This window comes from Primulina tabacum, chromosome 6 (genome assembly GCF_025594145.1).
Source record: "Primulina tabacum isolate GXHZ01 chromosome 6, ASM2559414v2, whole genome shotgun sequence".
Lineage (NCBI taxonomy): Eukaryota > Viridiplantae > Streptophyta > Magnoliopsida > Lamiales > Gesneriaceae > Primulina > Primulina tabacum.
The window spans coordinates 10,347,144-10,371,084 of NC_134555.1; the positions used below are offsets into that span (position 1 = coordinate 10,347,144).

Here is a 23,941-nt window from a genome sequence, read left to right on the forward strand (position 1 = left end):
GATTGCATGGGATCCCAGTTTTCATTGTGTCCGACAGGGACCCGAGGTTTACATTGTTTTTTGGAAGAGCTTACATGCAGCCATGGGGACGAAATTGCTTTTCAGTACAGCTTTTCACCCGCAGACAGATGGCCAGTCTGAGCGAGTGATTCAGATCTTAGAAGACTTGTTGCGAGCCTGTATGATCGATTTCCAGGGGACTTGGGAATCGAAGATACCTCTAGTGGAGTTTACCTACAACAACAGTTTCCAATCATCTATTTGTATGGATCCCTATGAGGCATTGTATGGAAGGAAGTGCAGATCACCGATTCATTGGGATGAAGTCGGTGAGAGAGCAGAACTTGGTCCAGAGATAGTTCAGCACACTGCAGATGTGGTGGTCAAGATTCGAGATAGAATGAAGACCGCCAGAGTCGTCAAAAGAGCTATGCTGATAAGAGGAGAAGAGATCTCGAGTTTGCCGTAAGCGACTATGTTTTTATAAAGATAGCACCTATGAAGGGTGTTATGAAATTTGGGAAGAGAGGCAAGCTCAGTCCGAGGTTCATTGGACCGTTCGAGATTCTTGACAGAGTTTGGACACTAGCCTATCGTGTTGCCCTTCCGCCGAATCTGGTCGGGGTACACAATGTGTTCCATGTCTCGATGCTGAGGAAATATCTAGCTAATCCTTCGCATGTTCTGAGCTACGAGCCGATGCAGTTGGCTCCAGACCTGTCTTATGAGGAAAGACCCGTCCAAATCCTAGACAGACAGGAGCGCAGACTTCGGAACAAGGTGACTAAGCTAGTCAAAGTCCGGTGGCTAAACCAATCAGTGGAGGAGGCCACTTGGGAGACAGAATCAGATATGAGGAGTCGCTACCCGGAGTTGTTCGGTAAGACTTAATTTCGAGGACAAAATTTTTATAAGTGGGGGAGGAACTGTAGTGCCCAAATTCAGTACACGTATAACCCATGCATTTATTTAATTATTAAAGCATATAATTAATTTTAAAAGGAGTCTTAGCGATGCATGATTTATTTAAATACATTATTTTAAATTATTCATGTTATGTGATGCACGTTAAAATGTTCTTCGAGTTTCATGTTCAGGCGATTATTCGAGGCTGGATCGAGGAAAAGACCGGTGACGATTTTTGGGCAATTTCAAAAGATGGTATTTTATTTTAAGTTAAAGATGTGGCATTTTAAATAGTTTATTTAGTTTTAGCATTTTAAAGCCTTATTTATGTATTTAGTAATTTAAGAGTTTAGAACTTTTAAAATTAGTGTGTAATTATTTTAAATGAGAAGTTTGATTAAATTAGTGTGTGTTAACCTTTAATTAGTATTTTTAATTAGTTAATTTAACACTAATTTCTCCTAATTAAAAACCCACACACACGTTACACACACTCACACACACTTACACGTTTTTACACACACTAAAACACACAACACACCCTACACATCTCATTTTCAGATTTTTAAAAGAGAGAAAAACCTAGATTTTAGCGTGTGTTTTCGTGTGTTTTCTTCAAAGATTTTAGCGCCACGATCGTCCCGGATCAACCTCGCATCTCTCCCCGCTTTGGTATTGTCGTTACGGTATTTTTGAATATCAAAGGCACGTATATTATGTTCTTTCTGCATCGATCTCATCATATTATTTGTTGTGTTAATTTTTATGCGTAAAAATTCATGTGTTACATTCGTCGTTTGAGCGGAAAATGGTTCGGATCAGTTTTGAAATAAATTTTAGATCTGAAAACTCGTTTTTGATGTCTTTTTAAATACTGCGATTTTTCGGTCGTGATTCTGGGAAAACTTTCAACACAAAAATTGTAGAACTTTTTGATGCCTTCGATTTGACAGTAAATTCGAAATATTTAGATATAAATTAAGTGAGTTATGGTGTTTTTCGTGGGGCTTCTCAAACTGCGTTTTTCAGAAAATATGTGTTGATGTGTTCTTGAGATTTTATTGTTGCAGGCTTCGTTGGGGATCGACGGGTGATCACTGCTGCATCTAGATATGCTTAGTATGATGTTGGGTTCTTATTTGATATGCCGTTTAGTGTCGATAGGCACTCGAGTACCTTAAAAGTCGTAGGAAACGTTTCGATGTCAATTGCCACGTTTTTGAATGATATGTGTCGTAGGGTGAACATCGTTGCTTTGGGAGTTTGTACGAATTGGTTTGGTGTTGTGGCATGCTAGGATGGGTCTCGGGGTGTCGGTTCATGGTCCGTACAATCGAGTCTAGAATGACAAACATTGCGTGTTCAGAATTTTCGTGAGTTTCCAATTACCGCAGGTACATGGACCCTTACACGGGGCCCGTGCCTTTGCTCTCTTCGAAGTGTCAAATTCCCGAGGATACACGGACCCCTAGACGGACCCTAGCACGGGCTCCGTGTCCTTTCTTCTTCCCTAGTCCTTCCTTTTGCGCACACACACGGACCCCCAGAGCAGATCATGGGGTCCGTGCCTCCCCTTTTTTCCAAGACACACTTCACCGCATGGACACGGACCCGGAGCCGGACCTGGGCACGGGGTCCGTGTGCTTGTTATTTTGGGAAATATTTTTAGTATACTTTTGGGTTGGTGTCATGGTTTAGTTCAACGATTTACAAGGTCGAGACATGGGAACTTTAGAATGTCCTAAGGAAGTAATTGAGCTCGTAAGTAAGTGATATTTACGTCTAAGTTATGCAAGTTAAGCATGTCAATTCATGATTAGTATGTACAGCGACGGCCCCGATCGAAGTCCAACGAATCCCTCAATGCCAAGTAAGTGTAGAACCCGTAATCAGTAGACGTATAGGCCATGCATGAATAATTCTAGTGTTTTAAATTTAATTGACTTCATTGCATGATTATTTAAATGCATTTCTTTGAAGTTAATTATTTTATTATTTCAGTTCAGTAGTTTGATTTTTAGCATTTCAGTTATTTCAGTGAGGCCGGACTGGAGTCGGAGTTTGGAGATAGAATTTAAGATTCGAGAAATATTTCCAGAAGTTAATTTAGCTAGCAAGTAAGTTCATTTAAGTTAAAAAGGAGATTTGAGGATTTAATTTAAGATGCTTGAGGTGATTAAGAAATAAGCTCATTTAAGTTGCATAATTAATGGTTTTATTCACTAAATTATTTAAGGGATTAGTGAGGCTTTTAAGAGTTATTAATTTAGTAAATAAACAACACTCCCCATTCCTTCTATTAGTGGATTTCGGCCCACCCCATAGTTGCTAGGCAATGCATTTGCCAACTCACCACCCTTTGACCCATTCTTGGTTGAATTAGCATAATGATCTTTTTATTTTTAGTCCACCTTAATTAAGCAAATATTTAGTATCATCCTAGTCTAATAAGCTCTATATTTCGGCCACTATACTCTAGAAGCATCCAACAAAGAGTTGATAGCAAACCACAATTCAAATTCAAAATTTAAATGCTTGGAGACTTGGTCTTGGATCTTCCTTATATTGTGCACCCTTCTCCTCACCTTCATAACCACTCAATCCCTCTCCCTCTCCACCGAAATTTAGAGTATTTCAGAGGTAAAAGTCGTGAGTTTCATAGCCAAACAGAAGGGAGAAAAAAAAAAGCCGAGAGCAAGAAAGGAAAGAAACGTTCCACTCCTCCGTGCCGCGTCGTCGTCGTTTCGTTCGTTTTCTTTCGAAACGAAACCAGGCATGTCTAGTTTTCTTTCAAAACCTCAATCAAGTCCTATTATCATCTATTTAACATTACGTGATCATCTTTTATGTGCAAAAACCGAAACATGACAGAAAGTTTCAGAAAATTTTAGCATGCAGATTTCGGCCCTTCCCTTACCAAGCTTCACGTTTTTCTGAGTTTTGTGGTTTCAGGTGATTGGTTCGACTCCAGGCTCCCAAGGCAACATCTATACACGTAATAGGATGCATAAGGATCAGATTGGTCCGTTCGTTCAAGCCCCTTGTCGCTGGAAATTCAGAAATTGACAGCAACTTCACTTCTATACATTTACGCTTTTCGAAAATTCAGTTTGGTTGTCTAGGAGAAAGGATCTGATCTTGGCTGCCCCAGGGCTCATGGCCATGGTTGGACCACTCCCCTAGCATGTCTAAGACGTGACTAAGTCGCCCTTTTGGTGGCTTGGTCCATGGCTCATCGGTTTTTAATCAAAACATCAAAACAGCCCCCTATACCCTTCGGCCCCTTCCATTTTTCAGCACATGTATTTCGAGTTGGTTGGGTTAGTGTGGATCTTGTTTGGCCTATGGCCCTTAGCCACGGTTCATACCATGCCCCTAGATGTCTAGATTGTACCATGGTCAATCAAATGGCCATTGGAATGACGCAAGACATCGATCAAAGCAAAACACTACACACGCATACAAGATGCTCTCGGTTGGACCCTTCGGTTGAGTTATGGTGTGATGCGGATTGTGGCTGGCCTAGGGCCCTTAGCCATGGTTCGAATCATTCCTTGGGATGTTGGTAAGAGTCTCTGGTCGGTGGTTCACGCCCCAATGGCCGGTAGTCTCGAAAACAACACAAGTTACGCGATGGTACAGTTGCTGGAAATTACAGCAAGTTGCTGTGTCGGTTCGGTTGCTCGTTCGAGTTCTCGGTTGGCTTTTATCCTATGGCCTTGGACTGGACAGTGCCCCTTTGAGTTAGAAAGGCCAAGTTTTTGGCCGTTCATGATTCGGATCATTTTTGAGGTCGTACGAGAATTTACGGTGCGATATGCCAAATTGACTTTCGAAAGAGCGTTTCGTGTTTTGGCCTCCATTCCACCTAGATTTCGACCCTATCATTTTAGGAGCATTATTTTATGATTTTTCAGCAGTATTTTAATCATGACTATACATCGGTTCTGTGTCGATTCAGGTTGGCTCGGAGTCATGATTAAATGCGAAGTCATTAGGCGTCATAGTCGCATCTTTAGAACTAAATTGCATAGTTGGTCAAGTTTAAGTTATTGCATATTTTTCATGGCACAGTTAGGTTGCAGCGAGCCTGGGGACGATCCAATCCAATCCAGTTGGTAAAATTACGAGACATTTTCATTATCCAGTTAATTATTTTACGTGCATTAAATAGAAAATGATTATTTTTGAGATTTATGCGATATGGCTTGTGGTTCATTCACTATGTGGGAGTATTATTTTATACGGTCGCCAGTGACCACTCAGTTCAGTTTGGTACCACCCGGTCGCCAGTGACCGGCCAGCTCAGTTCAGTTTCAGACTCCCGGTAGCCAGTTACCGATCAGTTCAGCTTAGTGCAGTGGCCTCAGGCGTAAAACATAATCTCAACAGAAAATTTTACCAGTTATTTCAGTACAGGCTCCAAGGAGCAAACATTTTTTTTACTGTGATTATCAGTTCAGTTATGCACGTATTATAATTGCTCAGTACAGATTATTTTCAGCATGCCTCAGGACAGGATATGTTATCTCATGCATATTTTAATTCAGATTTTTACTCGTTACCTGCGATATATGCATGCTGAGTCTTTAGGCTCACTAGACTTGATTGTTGTAGGTACTGATGAGGCCAGGGCCGAGGGCGGGGACCAGTGAGCCAGCTTGGGTCGGCAGTAGTGGCACCCGAGGACCTCAGAGCAGCAGTTGTTATTTTATTCCGCAAACATTTTATCAGTCGTTGGATATTTTTAAATTGTGATTTTTGGCAAACTTTATTTTCTTCCGCTGCAATATTTTGAAATATTGAACTTGATTCACCAGTGATTTTATGAATGAGGCCATTTAAGTTCTCTTAAAAAGAAAATTTTTAATTTTCCGCAAATTTTCAAGCAAGAAGTTCTGGGGCCTTTACAGTAAGTATGTTCGACGTGCAAAGAAAATATTTTAAAATTTTGAGATATGCTAAATGTCTTGTGACCAATTTATGAATGGGTTTGGAAGTCGGTGAACGTGGCCGAGGACCTCTCCACCCCGTTAAATCATGAACGGGTTTAGATCGTGATTGGATAGCGTTAAATCATGAACGTGGACCAATCAGCCCGTTAAATTATGAACGGGGATCTCATGTATGTGGCAGTGGATACGTCTCTGTCAGCCCAGTACTGTGGTTTAGTCTGATCAGGCGATTATGTTATGGGTCACTTGCTTTGAAACATTCTCTACGCAAAATTATGAAGTTCATGTATGTTCAAGTATGCGCAAGTATGCAAGCATGTTTATGAAAAGTTTTCTCGTTATGGCACGTCTATGTTATGTATGTATGTTCAAGTTTATGGCAAGTTCAAGTTTCATGTATGTAGGTCCTATTTTAAAGTTGCATGTGGTTTTTATTACGTATTATTCGTTACTTCCAGTTTATACGGGTTGAGTCTTTAGACTCACTAGACTTGACCGATGCAGGTGAGGATGTTTATGAGGAGACAGGAGGTGGGGATCAAGGAGCAGGCTTGGACTGAGCGGAAGGCTAAACCCGAGGACCGCCATGTTTTTAAGTCTTTTTGAAAATGTTCAAACACTTTTGTCAAATTTTATTTTAGATCTTTCGTTGCGACAAGATGAGACGTACAGTATTCTTATCGAATTTTGGACGTTCATGTCTTATTTAAAAAAATTTTAAATTCTTCCGCAAATTTTAAGTAGTAAAAGCACGGTACGTTACACTCAATACTTGATTTGAACATCGGAGGAGTTATGCCAGGACACCTTCTCGGCCCCCTTCTAACGATCTCTTTTATTATTTCAGGTCTATAACAGATTTGAAGTTTGAATTCGAGCTAGCATCGTCCACCAGAGTCGAACCTTATATTTTTAATGTGTATCAATATATAAAACACGAGTAAAGGTGATTAAATTATCAAAACTATTGTCTCATTCAAACCAGTTCATTGACCCGTCTCGATCACTCTTGTGAAGTTTTCTGCAAAGTCTTGTTCTAATTATTATTCTTGCCATCGAAGATTGCATCATTAACTCCAACTTCCGTGAATCTTTTCCCACGTTGGCATCGGAAAAAGAATGCATGCAAAGCATTCTTTTCGGAACATGCATGCCTACATATACATAGATTTCATCACTTGGAAGTAATAATTAAAATCCAGGGTAGCATGTAGTGCTCAAAAACTAAGTAATTTTTGCAAGACCTACATCGAATATTCAGATTTGTTCGGATTCTTATTCTTGGGATAATTAATTACCAGTGAAGTAGAACTTGGAAACAATTCTTTGATACATTGAGAACAAGTTTCATGTCCAGATTGTACTCTTTTGATCCTGTTAGCTAATCTAAGTTGTAGATATTTTTAGGCAGAATCTCAATCTAAGGACAAGAAAGGGCAATATTCAGCTTCCAACTGCTTCAGAAATACTACTTCAAGACGGGTGCCATGCTTTCGATTTTGATGCTGCAGAAACTATAGGCGCTTTATTATTATTTCTTGATTTGTACCCTCCATCCTTTACCTGAAGCATTTCACAGGGAAAAAATTTATATATATAATAATACTAATAATAATAATAATAATAATAATGGGCTTTTGCTAAAACTTTTTTGGCCAGATGAAACTGTCGTATGAATTGAGCTACACTACATAATTTATATGAGATATGACAAATAATCATTGGAAATATCAAATATGAGTAAAAGAATTCAAGACAGGGTATCTCAACGGTACTTGTCAAATTTTATATCAGTAGGCCTAAGGAGCTTAATACGCGTTACACGCAGTGGGGTGTTGTTGTTTTTTGTGCTACTCTTGTTTCCGGCGGCGGCGGAGGTGGATGGATACAAGGTGGTGGTGAGGAGAAGTGCGACATAGTGACCGGGATTGATCTTCATAATTTCATTAGCGACAATAGGCTTAAAGATCCTATTCTCTTTAGAATTGGGACGTTGGATAACCAAAGTCGCATTATCAGTGGCTTGGCAATTTCCATTTGCGATTATTTTGAGTGGGGAAATGAATATGTGGAAGCAATCTTATCTCACCCACCACCTTTGTTTCGGTGGAGCACATTGCAGTCATATATATATAGGCTAGACTAGATAAAGTGAGCCTCACTTCTTCAAATAACATTCCCCATACATGTCAGTTAATATTTTTCAGATTTTTTTTTGGTGATTAAAGATTTTAACATTAATTAATTGTTCCAAATTTACCTGTTGAATATAGAAACTGGATATGTTAATGTGGAAAAAATATAAGGAAAATTATGAATTTTGTCTTCTAAGTTTTGCATATATATTTTCGTAGTTATCTTGCAAATAGTCAAAGTAGATTATCAGTATAATAGGTTGATGTTTATTTTCATTTTTTAGTCATTTTTACTTATGTGTTGGCATGTGTAAGGTTCAAAATGCGATAACATAGCACAACTGCATGTAAATCTAAAAAAGAATAGAAAATACCTAATTAAATTATTTTAAATTACATTAATTAAATGTGATAGACATGTTTGCATGTTTAAAATATGGTATTCTACTAGAATGCATAAAACTGCGTTTTTAAGGATTATTCGAGACGCGATCGAGGAACAGAGACTGGAGACTGTAAAGGAAAAATATTTTATTAAATGATTATTTTTAATTATTTAATATATGGTATATTTTATATGTAATTTTCGAAAATGAGACCTTTTGAGATGTTTTTACATGTCGAGTCGTATTTTAAACTGGTAATCATTTTTGACAAAAATAAGGACTTTTTTGGAACTCGGCTAGTATTTTCGAAAAATTTCTCGAACAAAATATTTTTCCTACTTTTTAGTGGGCCTAATGAGCCTAGCTATTATACTAGGATTATTGAGCCTAATTTTCTACCAAATATTTATAACCAAAATTTGACCTCTAAGCCCTAGTTATCCACACACAACTCACGCCTAAAACCATAAGACTCCTAGGTTTCTCCCTAGCAGCCGAATACACAACACACACGTCCTTTAGGGCAGCAACTTCACGTCGACTTTTGGAAGGAAAAACGCAACACTACAACGAAAATGGCTTCTCGTAGCGCGCAAATTCTTTTTCCGCGGCGCACATTGCATGCTGCACAACTACAAGATGTTGAAAGTTCAAGATTATCCGCGGTGTACGGATGCCCGCGCGCCGCGGATACTTTTATCCATGGCGTACATGCGCATGCCGTTAATACTATTATCCGTGGCGCGTACATGCACGCTGCGGATACTATTATCGATAGCGCGCCTGTTAATATTCATATCCGCAAGATGAAAACAAATTCTACATTTTTCGTTTGCAAGCCGATAAAATCAAATTCGTTAAAAAAAATCTATCGAATGGACAAAACGATAAACCAAAATTTTACAAAAAATTTAGTGCAACTTTAAGTTTAATTAACAAAAATTGATAAAAGTCATTTTTTTTCAGTATATCAAAACAGAAAGTCTGAAAATCCAAAGCAAGATACGGAATCTGTAACAACTAGCTGGTATGTATATAACAATGATTAAACTTTCAATACACGGAAATCAGTAGAATATTTATCAATCACACAATACTATAAATTTAGATAACCATGCTACCGTGTTTCCTATAGCGTCTTCGAGAAACTGCATTTCATCATTTGGTCGAATTAGGTCAACCTTCTCCACTAAAACCTTATCAACCCAAACTTTCGAACAAGATCTACCAAGAACAAAGTGATGCATTTTTGTGTTTGGATTTGTGGATGCAATTCGACCTTCTGCAACAACTAATTCATCAGCACACCAATGAAGTAGCTTACATTTAGTATTAGCACGGATATCTCCAAGATTCACATTCCTCAAATTTGACTGTATATAAACAATGAAAAGTTATTGATTCAACCATGTCTATTTTTGTAAAAATTTTGCGATTTAAAAATACATAATTTAAATATAATTACCTGAGAAACATTATCAAAATTACCATTTTTCTTGACACCAATATCGATATCACCATTACTACTAACTTCATTCCCAATACCGCTACAAATGCCACCAATAGCAACCTAATTTTACAATCAAATCATGTCAAGCGATGTAATCATGATAATTCAAAAGCATTTAAGTTTGTATATATACCAAATATTTTTTATATGTTGTTTACTTACTAACCTGTTCTTGCTGATTTTGTTGATTCATACTTTGTAAAAACATGGATCTCATTTCTTGCATTTCTAGCTGATTTTGTTGCATTTGTTGTTGAAGGCTTTGTACCATAGTTTGAAGTTGTTGAACAGTTCCATTTTGTTTCACAGAAGCTCCAACTTTTGATGGTGTAACTCTGAAACTCATTCCGCGCACTCTACCCTGAGCTTCCTTGCCAAACACAAGGCTAATTGCATCATCAACAATGTTAGTTGTGTTTTGAGATTCAGGTGGACATTCTTGTATTTCTTTCTGCAAAAAAAAAAAATTATGAGCAAACACGATAAAACCGAGAAGGGGATTTGAAATAACAGATAATGCACTCTCCATTCCCATAATATAGAAAAACAGATAATGAAGCTTCGTTGCTACTAGAAGACCACCAAAACCACTAAAGCTCTGTGTAAGATAACCCAAATTACGTACATCCAGTACACATTACCTCCTAGAGAGAGGCAAAGGCCTATTCACGGATTGATCATGTTGCCAATTATGAAATTCTTTATCATGATATAATATGAGTAAGCATTTATAATAAGATTAGTAATCAAGTAATTGACATTTCGAAAGTTGTGAGCAGTGATCAAATAAAGTGAAAAATCATAAGGTTAACCCCACGAAAAGAAACAAATTTCAGAGTTACAACTTCGTCCTCATATCATATATTCTCAACAATGTGAAAATATACAAATGTGACAATAAGTGATTTACAAAGGGACTCAACTCCTGTGAAGATAATTTTATTTAGGTGCATTCCTAATTTGAGTCTAAATCGTGATAGCTGACAAAATATGTTTAGGACAGCATAAATAAATTAGATGAGTGACTGAATTTTCCCAAATTAAATTGATGTTTCTATAATAGAGAGCTCTTCAAACTTGTTATATTCAACAAAATAAGGACATCAAACAAATTTTCAAGAATTAAATTGAACTTTATGTAATGCATTCACCAATTACTGATAGCAATTATGTAATGCAGTCACCAATTAAATTGAACTTTATGTAATGCATTCACCAATTATGTAATGCAGTCCCTATTTATTGGTTGATATTCAAAGAATATTTGTTTGAGTAAATTCAGGGCAAGGAATTGAATACTAAAGAAAGCTAGTATTTGTTATAAATAGTTTATACACATCAGCTTATTCGAGTATTTTCACACAAATATCGCATGCAGAGATCATTTCATCGCCTAGACTCTAGAGCATCTAAGTACATTCAACCAACTCTTTCTGTTGCAATTGTAATAACCAACAACTATCATAACAATCACCCGCATGCATCACCCGATTCTGGTAAGAACTTTTGATTTTGGTGAAAAAATTTAATTATCTTCTCAATAAGAGGTTTACTAGAATATAGAATTTTAGCTGATAAAAGCTATGGCTGTTAAATCTTTTGGAAAATCGTGTTTAATATTTTAAAAATAAAATATTTAATTTATTACTATTTTCTCTCCAACACCTTGAGTACTAGGCTCCCCATTTTTTTCTTGTGACCTTCAATCCAAACTTGCGAATCTCGTAATTTTTGTATCTGATGGGCTTCTCTTTTCTTTTAATATAGAAATATATACAAAATCGTTAGAACATAATTCAAGATGTATATATCATTACTAATTACATAAATTATAAAAAAATAAAAAATTTATCATAATATGAGTCAAACGAGTATAACCTCTCCGGCTCATTGTGTGAATGTGATCTTATTTTTTCCTCATAGCTCTAAATCTTTCACTCTTTTCCTGAGATTAGTTAAAATCGCATAATCAAACTGTTCAAAAGATTAAAACTTAGTAGTCTCTTGCCCAACAAAAGCAACACAACCAAAATATAGGATTCAAGGAAATTCAATACATTATAGTTCATTTGTATCAAGATTTTAAGTTTAAGATGAAAGTCTCGATCAAAATACAAAACCGAATAATAATTTAAATTGAAAAGCATAACTATATAATTAAATCGCAAGATCAAAATGCACTTAATAAATAATCAAATCATTATACAAAAATGAAAAAGAAAGAAAATGGTGCCTAAAGAACAGAGAGAAACAGAGAGAAAGGCCAGATGTCCCGTGTGTGGCAAATAATGTATGTGACAAGCAGTCTCGAGGGGGCAACTACATAATACATTAACCACAAAGATCTAAATAGTACCAACAAATTGAAAGGTAAAGCAAATGTACTAAGTAACCATAAAAGAGTCCAGAAAAATTCTTATTTGAAAGTTGGGTGATAATGTCCTCTGTACAAACAAGTCCCACTGATTTTGGTCCATAAATTCAGGCTTCAAAAGATTGAGATCTCATGAAGCCATTCGACTTGTATTAGCTTCTTGTACGAGTATTTGCAATTTGGATTTCCTATCGCGCCACAATTTAGCCAATTTTCGAAAAATTGATTTCTTTTCACAATCCTCAATTTTGTAAGTCAGTTGTACATTAAATAACAAGAAAATATGTCTACATTTTGTTATGAAAATGGAAATGAAAAATTAAGTAACTAACTATATTACTTGAAGATAGCTGCACATCCTATACTTCACTTCTTCGCTTATGTCATTCCATCCATCTAATGTATAAGGCACAAATTCTTTTATCATGCAACCTAGGAAAAAAGCGTACATCACTGAATTATCACCAACCGGCTGTCCAAACTCATTACGCTCCAGCTCTTTACACTTGTCTTGGCCACTAACCATTTTCAACTTTGATGCACCCCGTCCTTTTTTCTTATTTGTTTTCTCATCATCAGTTGGTTCTTTACCATGCAAATCATGTGATGAACTAGCTGAATTGTTAGAATCCATTCTCGATAACCTATCAGATATATTTTCCTGTAAAATGGAAAAAAGATACATTGAAATATACTAGTGTGCTTTAGTAAAATAAAACAAGATTTAATGTCTCACCTGAATTTCATCTACAAATCCTTTGCTACGTTTTTACCATTTTTCTCATCTTTTGAATGTTATTTAATGACCTGATAAACATATAATATGACATGATGCATCACTAAAAATAAACAAGCAAACAAATATATTTAAGTTACGTAACTTTAGAAAAAACATGTATAAATCAAAATAAATAAATATAAAATCTATTGCTGAAAATTTCAGTCAAGTCTCAGTCACATCGATTCCCTCACACTCATTCCTTGAGTACAGTTCTTTCTCAGTAATGTTAATCTCAAGTAGGGACACATCAAGAGGTGTTAATGACGTATAAGCATCTTCTTCAAGCACATTCATGTTATGAATACCTCGAGACGACGTTTTTAACAACACATACCAATTTGTTTCATCATTGTCCCAAGAATAGAATACTTGCTTTGCTTGTGATGCTAAAACTGAAAGGATCGCTTTCAAAGTTTTTAGTCCTTGGTGTAAATTGACCAGTGTAAAACCATCTTCAATTTTGATATCAGTTCCAAGATTGGCCCAATCACACCTAAAAACAGGTGTTGGAAACTAAATTTCGGAAGTTTGAAAAACTGAGCGTCCAAAAGATTGAACTAACTGATCAAGAAGATTGAAAGATAGTGATTTAAAATACGCAAACTATCGGTTGTCTATAACTGAAGATTAGTGCGCAGATAATCAAAGGCAACTGAACTAGCTAACTGAACTACGTAGGTAACTGGATGATCAGTTGGAAACTGATCAGTTACACTACAATCAGTTGAGAGCAATCAGCTTATCCTATCGGCTGAAAGGAATACACGTCATCAGTGAAAAAGACGTAGCTCAACCACCGACAGATTGTACAAAAAGCAGTAGGAGCGCCGCATTTCAGAAATGCTACAGTGTACGACTGTCAGATAAATGTTGACGTGGGAAACAACGGATAGAAAGATTCAAATCGCATTCATTGTTATCGCTGGAAGCGAAGCCTATAAATAGCAGAGAAGAGCAGTTGAGAAAATATCGAAAAACCATTCATTCAACCGAGCTGTTATTCTGCTGAAATATCTTCACAAGCTTTCTGTGTATATTCAAAAAGGATTTCAAAGCTCACGCATATTGTTCATATCAATAGCTTTCAAGGGTATACTTCGAGCTTACAAGCACGAACATTTATTGTTGTAATATTTGATATTGAAAAGATCAGTTGTGCTAAGTAATTTCAGTTCAGTTGAATACAGTAAATTGTGTTGTAACTAAGAGTTTCAGTTTGGCATTGTTAAGTCCAAAACTGAAGTGGGTATATAAAACTGTTTGTATTGATCAAAATCTTTTAGTGAATAACCTATCTTCGAGATAGAATGGGTGACGTAGGAGTGATTGAAATCTCCGAACATCCACAAATTCTTGTGTCTTCTTATTTCAGTTTTATTCAATCTATCAATCAGTTTATTTCCGCACTTTCATTAGTTAACTGATCGATATCGACAAACAAGATTCTCGAGTTCAGTTTATCAATAAACTAACTCATTATTCGAAAAAAGTTGTAAAATTGTCAAGTGTTTATTCAACCCCCTCTTCTAAACAATCTTTCACCTACCAACTGATCCTATCAACAGGCACTTTGAAAGAATAGTAGTCTAGCAAAACATTATCTCGTATAACCCCATAGTATGATAGTCTTCCTACTGTATGTGAATTGTCATTAGCATTAGATGGACAAACAGTATCAGCTTCAATTGAAACACCATTATCTTGTGTCGATCCTTCCAACATCAATTGTGTGGAACCGATGTCCATTTACAATATATCCCGTATAAGATGTAACGTGCTTTCTTGGACCATGTGATAGCCATTGAATTCGGTCTGAAGAGTTAACATGATCCTGTTTTGATAACCATTCAGCAAATGTTTCCATATGTTGCTTTTGTAACAACGTTTCATTACTTATGAAACGATGATCTATTTTTTTAAGCTCGTCAATATGCATCCTAATTAAAATCATTGAATGAAGATGTTAGAATACACAAGATATGTAATAAATCAAGACTAACAGTATGAAACTAACTACACTCACTGTAAGTAAGGTTCAACTTCTGCAGTATTGAACAACACATATCGATGTGCAGCTTGTAACACGTGATCCTCTAAAATCTTTTCTTTCCCTTTAGAAATTGGGCTACCTTCTAATAACCCATCTTCCAAATCATCGTTCCTATTAGAACGAACACCAATACTAGAAGCATTTTTTATATAAGCACTACAAAATGACATTCGTTCTTCTGCGAGGTAACACTCAACTATACAATCTTCTGGTCTTGCCCGGTTCTTCATATACCCTTTTAGTATTTTCATAAATCTAAATCACAAAGCAAAATTCACATGAAAGAAGTGTCGATAGCAAAATCTAAATCTTTTTATAATATAAAATTTGTCAAAAAGATTAATGATTACTTAATACCTTTCAAATGGATACATCCAATGGAATCGGACTAGCCAACAAAAGTGAGCCTCTCTTGCTAAATGAATTGTCAAGTGTACCGAGACGATAAAGAAAGTGGGTGGAAAATAACTTTCCAACATGCATAGAATTTCAACAATATTCTCCTTGAGTTGTTCTAAACGGTTCCTGTCTAATACTCTTTGACATAATTCATTGTAAAATGCACCCAACAGAAATATAGCATTGCGTGGACCTTTCGGTAGAAGATCTCGATATGCTACTGATAGCAATTGTTGCATCAGAACATGACACTCATGAGATTTCAGCCCAATAAGCTTACGCTCTTCTACAGAAACACAGTTACCGATATTTGAGCTATATCCATCGGGTAACTTTATTTTCTTAAACCTAGAGCAAAATACATCTATTTCTTTTTTAGACAGTATGTATGTGGCAGCAGGTAAATGATATTTATTTTCTCATTTTTCTTGAGGATGTAAATCTTGTCTAATTTTTATGTGTACCAAATCTTGGCGAGCATTCACACCATCTTTGGATTTTTTCTTCAGGTTTAACAATGTGCCTATGATATTCTCGCAGACATTCTTTTCAACATGCATCACATCTAAGTTATGATGTAGCACGAGGCCGTAAAGATAACCATCAACGAGTTTCATAGTGTTAGTTCAGAATATTTCTAACAATTTAGGAACAAAAAATAAAAAATTTGCAAAAACTAATGAATAGAGTGCAAAATAACTTACACTCCAATATGGCAAATAAAAAAAAATTGACTTTTTCTTCCACCTTTGAACTGGTTTTTGTACCTCTTTTGAACTATCTTGCTTCTTCCTCTTTTTCCTCAAAGTGTTGACAGTCTCACCTTTTTGCTTTTTAATCCCAGTCATTTTCAATATCTTTCAATGCACCGGTAATTTATAACCAATTCAAAGGTCTAGGTTTCACTTTACTCTCTTTTTTCACATTAAACCACTTTTTTTTCCTGACGAAATGGATGATTAGGAGCAAAAAATCTCTTGTGGCCTAGGTATGCAAACTTTCTACTATATTTAAGCCACATAGAACATATTTCTTCACAACATATTGGGCAACCGAGTTTCCCTTTTGTGGCACATCCAACTAGATTTCCATAAGCTGGAAAATAACTGATTGTCCACATCAAAATAGCCTTCAGATTGAACATTGACTTGCTAAATGCAGCATACGCCTCCACAACGGTTTCCCAAAACTCCTTCAAATCCTCCACAAGGGGTTCCAAGTATACATCTATATCATTTCCCGATTGCTTCGGACATGGAATCAGTAATGTCAGCATAAGATTTTCCTTTTCCATGCACAACAATGGAGGAAGGTTATAATTGACCAAAATAACTGGCCAGCAACTATATCTGGAACTAAGGTCACCAAGGGTTGAATCCATCTGTTGCAAGACCAAGGCGGAGATTTCTAGGATCTGATGCAAAATCAGGCCACTTATGAACTATTGTATCTGAAGGACTGAGTACTTACCGCTTTACAAAAAGCTATAGCTGGTGGTGATGGTGCAACTCAAATCTTTTCAACCGCACAACAGCTCAAGCACCACGGTTTGATCTCTCTACCAAGCAGAGACAATTATTGTACCCAACAATCTTCCTTCCAATAATTGCACTTCTTGCAATTAATGGAAATTGAACCCGTGACCTTGGTTCTGATACCAATTGAAGGACCGAGTGTTTACCGCTTTACTAAAAGCTATAGCTGGTGGTAATGGTGAAACTCAAATCTTTTAAACCGCACAGCAGCTCAAGCACCACGGTTCGATCGCTCTACCAAGCAAAGATCATTATTGCACCCAACAGTATCCCAAGCTACTGAATCAACTGGATGACGCATCGCATGATCTTGACTTTTGTGTTTGGAGTGCCAAATCAACTCTTCAGCCTTTTCTTTTGACTTAAACATCCTTTTCAGTCTTCGTATCACTGGAAAATACCGTAGGACCTTTTCAGGAACTCCTTTACAAACTTTGGCGGTGACTTTGTCTATCAACCATCTTGAGGATCCACACTTTGGACACGAGTCCAGATCTTGAAGCTCCTTTCTAAATAGACAACAATCGTTTGGGTAAGCATGAATCTTATCATATCATAAATCAAATGGTTTCAACAACTTTCTCATCGTGTAAACAGTTTCTGGAAGTGTGTTGTTTTCTGGAAGCATATCACCTAAAATCGTAAGGAGCTCATTGAAACTATTGTCTGTGTGACCATTAGTAGACTTGTAATTATATAGTGTGACGACTGCCGACAACTTTGTGTAAGATGTACAACTAGGGAAGAGAGAGTTTCCGCATCTTTTAATAAATCATCAAACTCATAATCCTTTGCCTCGGATATAGTGTGTCCAACCTCTTTTTCCGACAAAAAAACATCCTTATATAAGTGATATGCCTCTCTACTTTCGTCCTCTTTCTGAACTCCTCATGAACTACCTTCAGCTTTATATTGTGAGTTATAAGTTTCACCATGGAAGACCCAAATAATGTAAGAAGGATTGAACCCCTTAATAATTAAGTGGTCGTAAAATTGGTCAAATTTCATATACTTCTTATTTTTACAACGCTTGCAAGGACATAAGATTACTTCACGTGTTTTTGCATAGTTCCTAGCTTGTGCTATAAATTTTTTTACCCCTTATTCATACTCTGGTACAAACCTAGAAGGCAGATGTATCCATTCCTTATCCATCTCGTGAACAAACCTTTTTCATTTGTATGTAATAATTATGAGATTTTATCAATAAGAGAACACCACATAATAAATAAAAAAAACTTAAATACAAAAAACTTATTCATACATCATTATATTTTAAACAAATAAAAATCACGTGTCAAAGTAGTATTTATCATCCATGTCAAAATAATACACACAATTAATATTTATACCTGCACACAGATTGAGCACACTTCAGAACTCCAGCAGTGTTAGCTAGTCCAAGCAATACCCCTTGTATAAGTAAGTGTTCATAGTATTCTGTCTATGTTCATTTATATAAACTAATTATACTACTACTATATCATGTCATAATTATAGCAAAATAAATTAACAACAAAGGGTCTACAAAGAAATGGTGATAAAAGACATTAACTCGTATGATTAATTATAATTTATGGACAACTTGAATTTATATCAAAATTGTGTGAATTAAATAAATTCACAACAAATTTTCTACAAGAAAATAAAAACCATGCCATAAAATAAGTAATCATAACAATGATCAAAGAAGAAAATGATCCTTGCTAACCAGTACAAAGATCTTTCAAGGACATGACAAAATGGAAGTTTTATACAACACTTTTTAGACGTAATAATCTTCCTAGCTAGGTATGGCACCAGAATTTTAGTTTAGGTGTGGAGAATGTCTAAATTTCTGGGTAACATGCACGTAAACTTTTTCTTTTCATCGGCTCCTCTAATTTGAACTTTAAACCAAATATGACTTTGGTAATGAGCACAAGAAATTGTTAGTTCAACTAAAGAACATTAAAATGGACTCATGACCGCTCACAGAGTTATAGTAAAATATAATGATTATGGCTTCAAAAGTTTAAAATAGAAGATTACACAAAAAGTAACTCAGGAAAAAGACAAGCAAAGCTTACCCTCTCCCAAAAACATGAGAAACATTAAAGAGATCTATCAAGTAATCTTGAATTAAAATTGGAGCACAGTACATCATCCGAGTATAAAGAAACACCACCACCAAAATCAAATTACATTATTCTCATTGATATGGTGCACTGAAAATTGTACAGAACACAAGCTCACCAACACATAGCCGTCCGATTATTCTAGTGCCTGCAATGGAGGTCTTAACCCTCAGAATGACATCAGCCAATTTGGATTCAAAAATGATGCGACCAAACAAAAACCATAGATAAAGTGAAATGCCACACAAGAAAAAACCCAAAAAATAAAATTTTTGGTGCAATGGAAACAAATACGTGTAGAAGTTCTCAGAACCACCAATAGTGGCAAGACAGTATGAATTGGTCAGTCCGGCGATGGCTCCGAACGGCAGAGATGCATCAACACTGGAAATAGCAGAATAGCATAGATGCGTCAACACTGGAAATTTTCTTTCAATGGATTCCTACATAAATAGGATTGAGCAAATACAATGTCACTTACATCTAATGGTTAAATTTCAATCTTAAGATAAACGAAGAGATACCATCAGCTTACCCATATGTAGGAACATTGGTGATATTTAGCTTTGTAGGATAAAGAGGATGTGAAACTGTCACCCAGAAGCTGCATATGAAAAACAACAAAATCCACCATATTACGGGAGACACAAAAACAAAGGAAAAAACAAATTAAGAACTGTTGGAACTTTTTAAGTTCGCAATCTTGATTTTGATGTTAACAAAACTTGTTATTTTGTGTTACTGATAATCTACCTTAGTGTGCAGAAGCTAGGATCGGTTACGAGCTGTTTACATCGCAAACTAAAGACCCAAATGATCGTACAAACTGAATCATTTGAACTATTACGTCAAATGAGCAGTTCAGCTGATTGTCCAGTTGATAGGTGGTTTAGCAGGAGAACCTCAGAAGCCTGGCCAGCCAAAGGAGTGTTCAGCTGATGGAGAGCCCAACTGACCATTTCAATTGAACGAGAGTGAAATCAGTTCAATTGACGAGTCAACTGATTTCACCAGCCCAACTGAAGATCAGTTCAGCTGACTAGTTCGAAGCATCAGTTAGAATCTTTCAGTTGTAGATCAAGACAAGCTCATTCTAGTGGATTCCAGCTATGCACAAAGATACAAAGCAGTTGTCCAGTCAAAGGACAATAATGAACGTTTTATCAAAGCATTAAAGACAAAACATTTCAAAAAGAGAGTCGAAAAATCGAGACACAAAGTCCAAGGAATGAATTCAAAATGCAACGGACACAATAATTGAGTCTCACTGTACGATCTATCTTCGCGCCTATAAATGGAAGATGAAGATCAGTGAAGACAAAAGAACAACAAGAGAGAGCAACTCAAGAGAGTGTGAAGAAAGAAAGGGCACGCATATTGCACATCAGCTATCAGAAGCAATCAGCCCAGAGGAAAATCTTCACAGTCATATCAGCTTAGTTTAGAAGCTTATTTCCCTCAGTGTGTGAGAGCACTTTTGTTCAGTTCTCACACAAGAACACACTCACCACCACCCAAGTACAGTCTTGCAAAAAGACATTAAAATTGTGTATGTAGTATTTGAAACATAGACGTTAAAGAAGTGTTGGCTAGAAGGTGCTGCCTTTAGTCCAGACTAGGAGTTCAGTTAGGCAGTGGGTAAGTCCTAAGCTGGGTGGGTTTGTACAAATAGTTGTACAAATCAAAGTCTTCTAGAGAATCCTACCCGAGGTGGTAGAAGGGGTGATGGAGCATTTTAAGTCTCCGAGCATCCATAAACATATCTTGTGTATTTAACTGATTAACTGTTGTTTTCAAAATTTTTGGATCAACAAGAGTATCCGTCAATTCAGTTTTTACCATAACTGAACTGATGTATACGAAAACTGATCTCCCTCATTTCAGTTATTCAGTTTACATAAGTTAAATCGTTTTCAAATATAACAGCTTTGTTCACGAAGGATTACTTCAAGTATTTTCCGCTTGGTCTTAAAACCAAACTCGATTTAATTCAACGGTGTTAACATTCTTATAACACGACCTATTGCAGCTCATTGAGAATTAAGTGTTTGAAGCATCCCAAAGATGCCCAACACACGGTCCTTCAATTGGTATCAGAGCTAGCTGTTCTAAGAAGAACATTTGAAGAAAACTGTGTTTGAAATTATCTTACTTAATAATATTTTTAAATGCTATTTAAAAGTACTTTATACTATTTTCAAAAAAGTTCGAAAATAATTATATATCGCTCATAAGCGAAGAATTGAGAGGATTGACACTGCAACTAATCTTGTCGCCATTTTTCTAGACTCCTAGCTTTGGGTTTTAATCAGCCTGCAGGTACTGAGCTTCATTTGCCAAGATGCACAGCTAAATTGTTTAGTGAACAAGATTTCAGTTGCGAGCAAACCAGTTCGGCTGACATATAAATGAAGCTTAGCCATACTGGGATGTTGGATGATTAAAGTGGAGGTTAATCATCAGTAATATATCGTCACTTTATTGATATATCAGATCAATGTGATTCATCATCAGTTGAGTTAATTTGAGTCTACTCGACCAGTTTGCCTGCAAAGAAATCAAGTTCAAGGCAATTTAACTTGTTTCTCTAGCAAATTGAACTCACAACCAGGCAGCTGTTCAAATGATAAAGGCAACCAGTTGCTGAAGTATCCAGTTTTGTCATACACAAACTGACTGATAACCGATGTTATTTAAAAAAGCTATTGTAGTAGCAATTTTCCTTTCTAATGTATTGAAATGTAAAATACAAGGAAGTTCATTTGAATAAATAAACATCATGTTTATCCAGTTGAGTTTCAATGTGATTTAATTGATATATATTTGAAGTGATTAAAATTTGCCAACTGAGCATATATAATTTTGTTTTTAACCCGTTTTCAATTCAGTTTTTAAGGAAGAGTTTTCTTTTATTCCCCAAACTGTAAAATTGTTTTTCAAGCCGTCTGTAATTCAGTTCGTGAGGAGGAGCTTTTAACGATGTTTGAATGGACTAACCCTTGAATTGAATATATTGTTCTTTACTGCTCAAGTTTTGTGATCATCAAAAAAGGGGGATTGTTGGAACTTTTCAAGTTTGCAATCTTGATTTTGATGTTAACAAAACTTGTTATTTTTTGTTAATGATAATCTACCTTAGTGTGCAGAAGCTAGGATCGGTTACGAGCTGTTTATATCGCAAATTAAAGACCCAACTGATCGCACAAACTGAATCAGTCGAACTGTTACGTCAAATGAGTAGTTCAGCTGATTGTGCAGTTGATAGGTGGTTCAGCAGGAGAATCTCAGAAGCCTGGCTAGCCGAAGGGGTATTCAACTGATGGAGAGCCCAACTGACCATTTCAACTGTACGAGAGTGAAATCAGTTCAACTGACGAGTCAACTGATTTCACCACCCCAATTGAAGATCAGTTCAGTTGACTAGTTCGAAGCATCAGTTAGAATCTTTCAGTTGTAGATCAAGACAAGCACATTCTAGTGGATTCCAGCTATGCACAAAGGTACAAAGAAATTGTCCTGTCAAAGGACAATAATGAACGTTGCATCAGAACATTAAAGACAAAATGTTTTAGAAGGGCAGTCGAAAAGTCGAGGCACAAAGTCCAAGGAAGGAATTCAAAATGCAACAGACACAATATTGAGTCTCACTGTACGATCTATCTTTGCGCCTATAAATGGAAGATGAAGATCAGTGAAGACAAAAGAACAACAAGATAGAGCAACTCAAGAGAGTGTGAAGAAAGAAAGGGCACGCATATTGCACATCAGCTATCAGAAGCAATCAACCCAGAGGGAACTCTTCACAGTCATATCAGCTTAGTTTAGAAGCTTATTTCCCTCAGTGTGTGAGAACACTCTTGTTCAGTTCTGACACACGAACAGACTCACCACCACCCAAATACAGTCTTGCAAAAAGACATTAAACTTGTGTATGTAGTATTTGACACATAGACGTTAAAGAAGTGTTGGCTGAAAAGTTCTGCCTTCAGTCTAGACTAGGAGTTCAGTTAGGCAGTGGGTAAGTCCTAAGCTTGGTGGGTTTGTACAAGTAGTTGTACAAATCAAAGTCTTCTAGTGAATCCTACCCGAGTTGGTATAATGGGTGACGTAGGAGCAGTTGAAGTCTCCGAACATCTATAAACATATCTTGTGTATTTAACTGATTAACTGTTGTTTTCAAACTGCTTGGATCAGCAAGAGTATCCATCAGTTCAGTTTTCACCATAACTAAACTGATGTATGCGAAAACTGATCTCCGTCATTTCAATTATTCAGTTTACATAAGTTAAATCGTTTTCAAATATAACAACTTTATTCACGAATGATTACTTCGAGTATTTTCCGCTTGGTCTTAAAACCTAACTCGATTTAATTCATCGGTGTTAACATTCTTAGAACACGAGTTATTACAGCGCATTGGAGAATTTAGTTTTGAAGCATCCCAAAGATGCCCAGCACGCGGACCTTCAAGAACAGAGAATTGGGCATTCCTTGACAAATGTTAACCCAAAATCACAGGCCAAAATATCTATGAAAACAAATACTTTTTACCAGGTATAAACAAGTCAATGAAACACATTATCAGATGGTAAGAATCCTACCCTTTCGACCACTGTAACTATACATAGAAATTTTCCAAAAAAAAATATTATTCATTTGCAATTGACACACATATATTACATAATCATGCAAGGATGGTCGCTTACCTTTCAGAATAAGGCATTTGATTACTGAAATAAACACTAGAGACAGAGGCGGCGTTGGTGAGGAGGAGGTGGTGGCGGAAGATGGCG

General features: G+C 36.3%; 1 protein-coding gene across 1 annotated transcript; it reads right to left on the bottom strand.

Annotated features, from left to right (window-relative positions):
- Positions 1-7,626: 7,626 nt before the first annotated feature.
- Positions 7,627-23,932, bottom strand: LOC142550028 (uncharacterized). Its single transcript, XM_075659269.1, has 5 exons — positions 23,855-23,932; positions 10,059-10,343; positions 9,848-9,952; positions 9,504-9,755; positions 7,627-7,794 (listed from the first exon to the last, which is right to left on the bottom strand). The coding sequence occupies exons 2-5, from the start codon at positions 10,236-10,238 to the stop codon at positions 7,627-7,629; spliced, it is 705 nt and encodes a 234-aa protein (XP_075515384.1). The 5' UTR covers positions 10,239-10,343; positions 23,855-23,932.
- Positions 23,933-23,941: the final 9 nt, after the last annotated feature.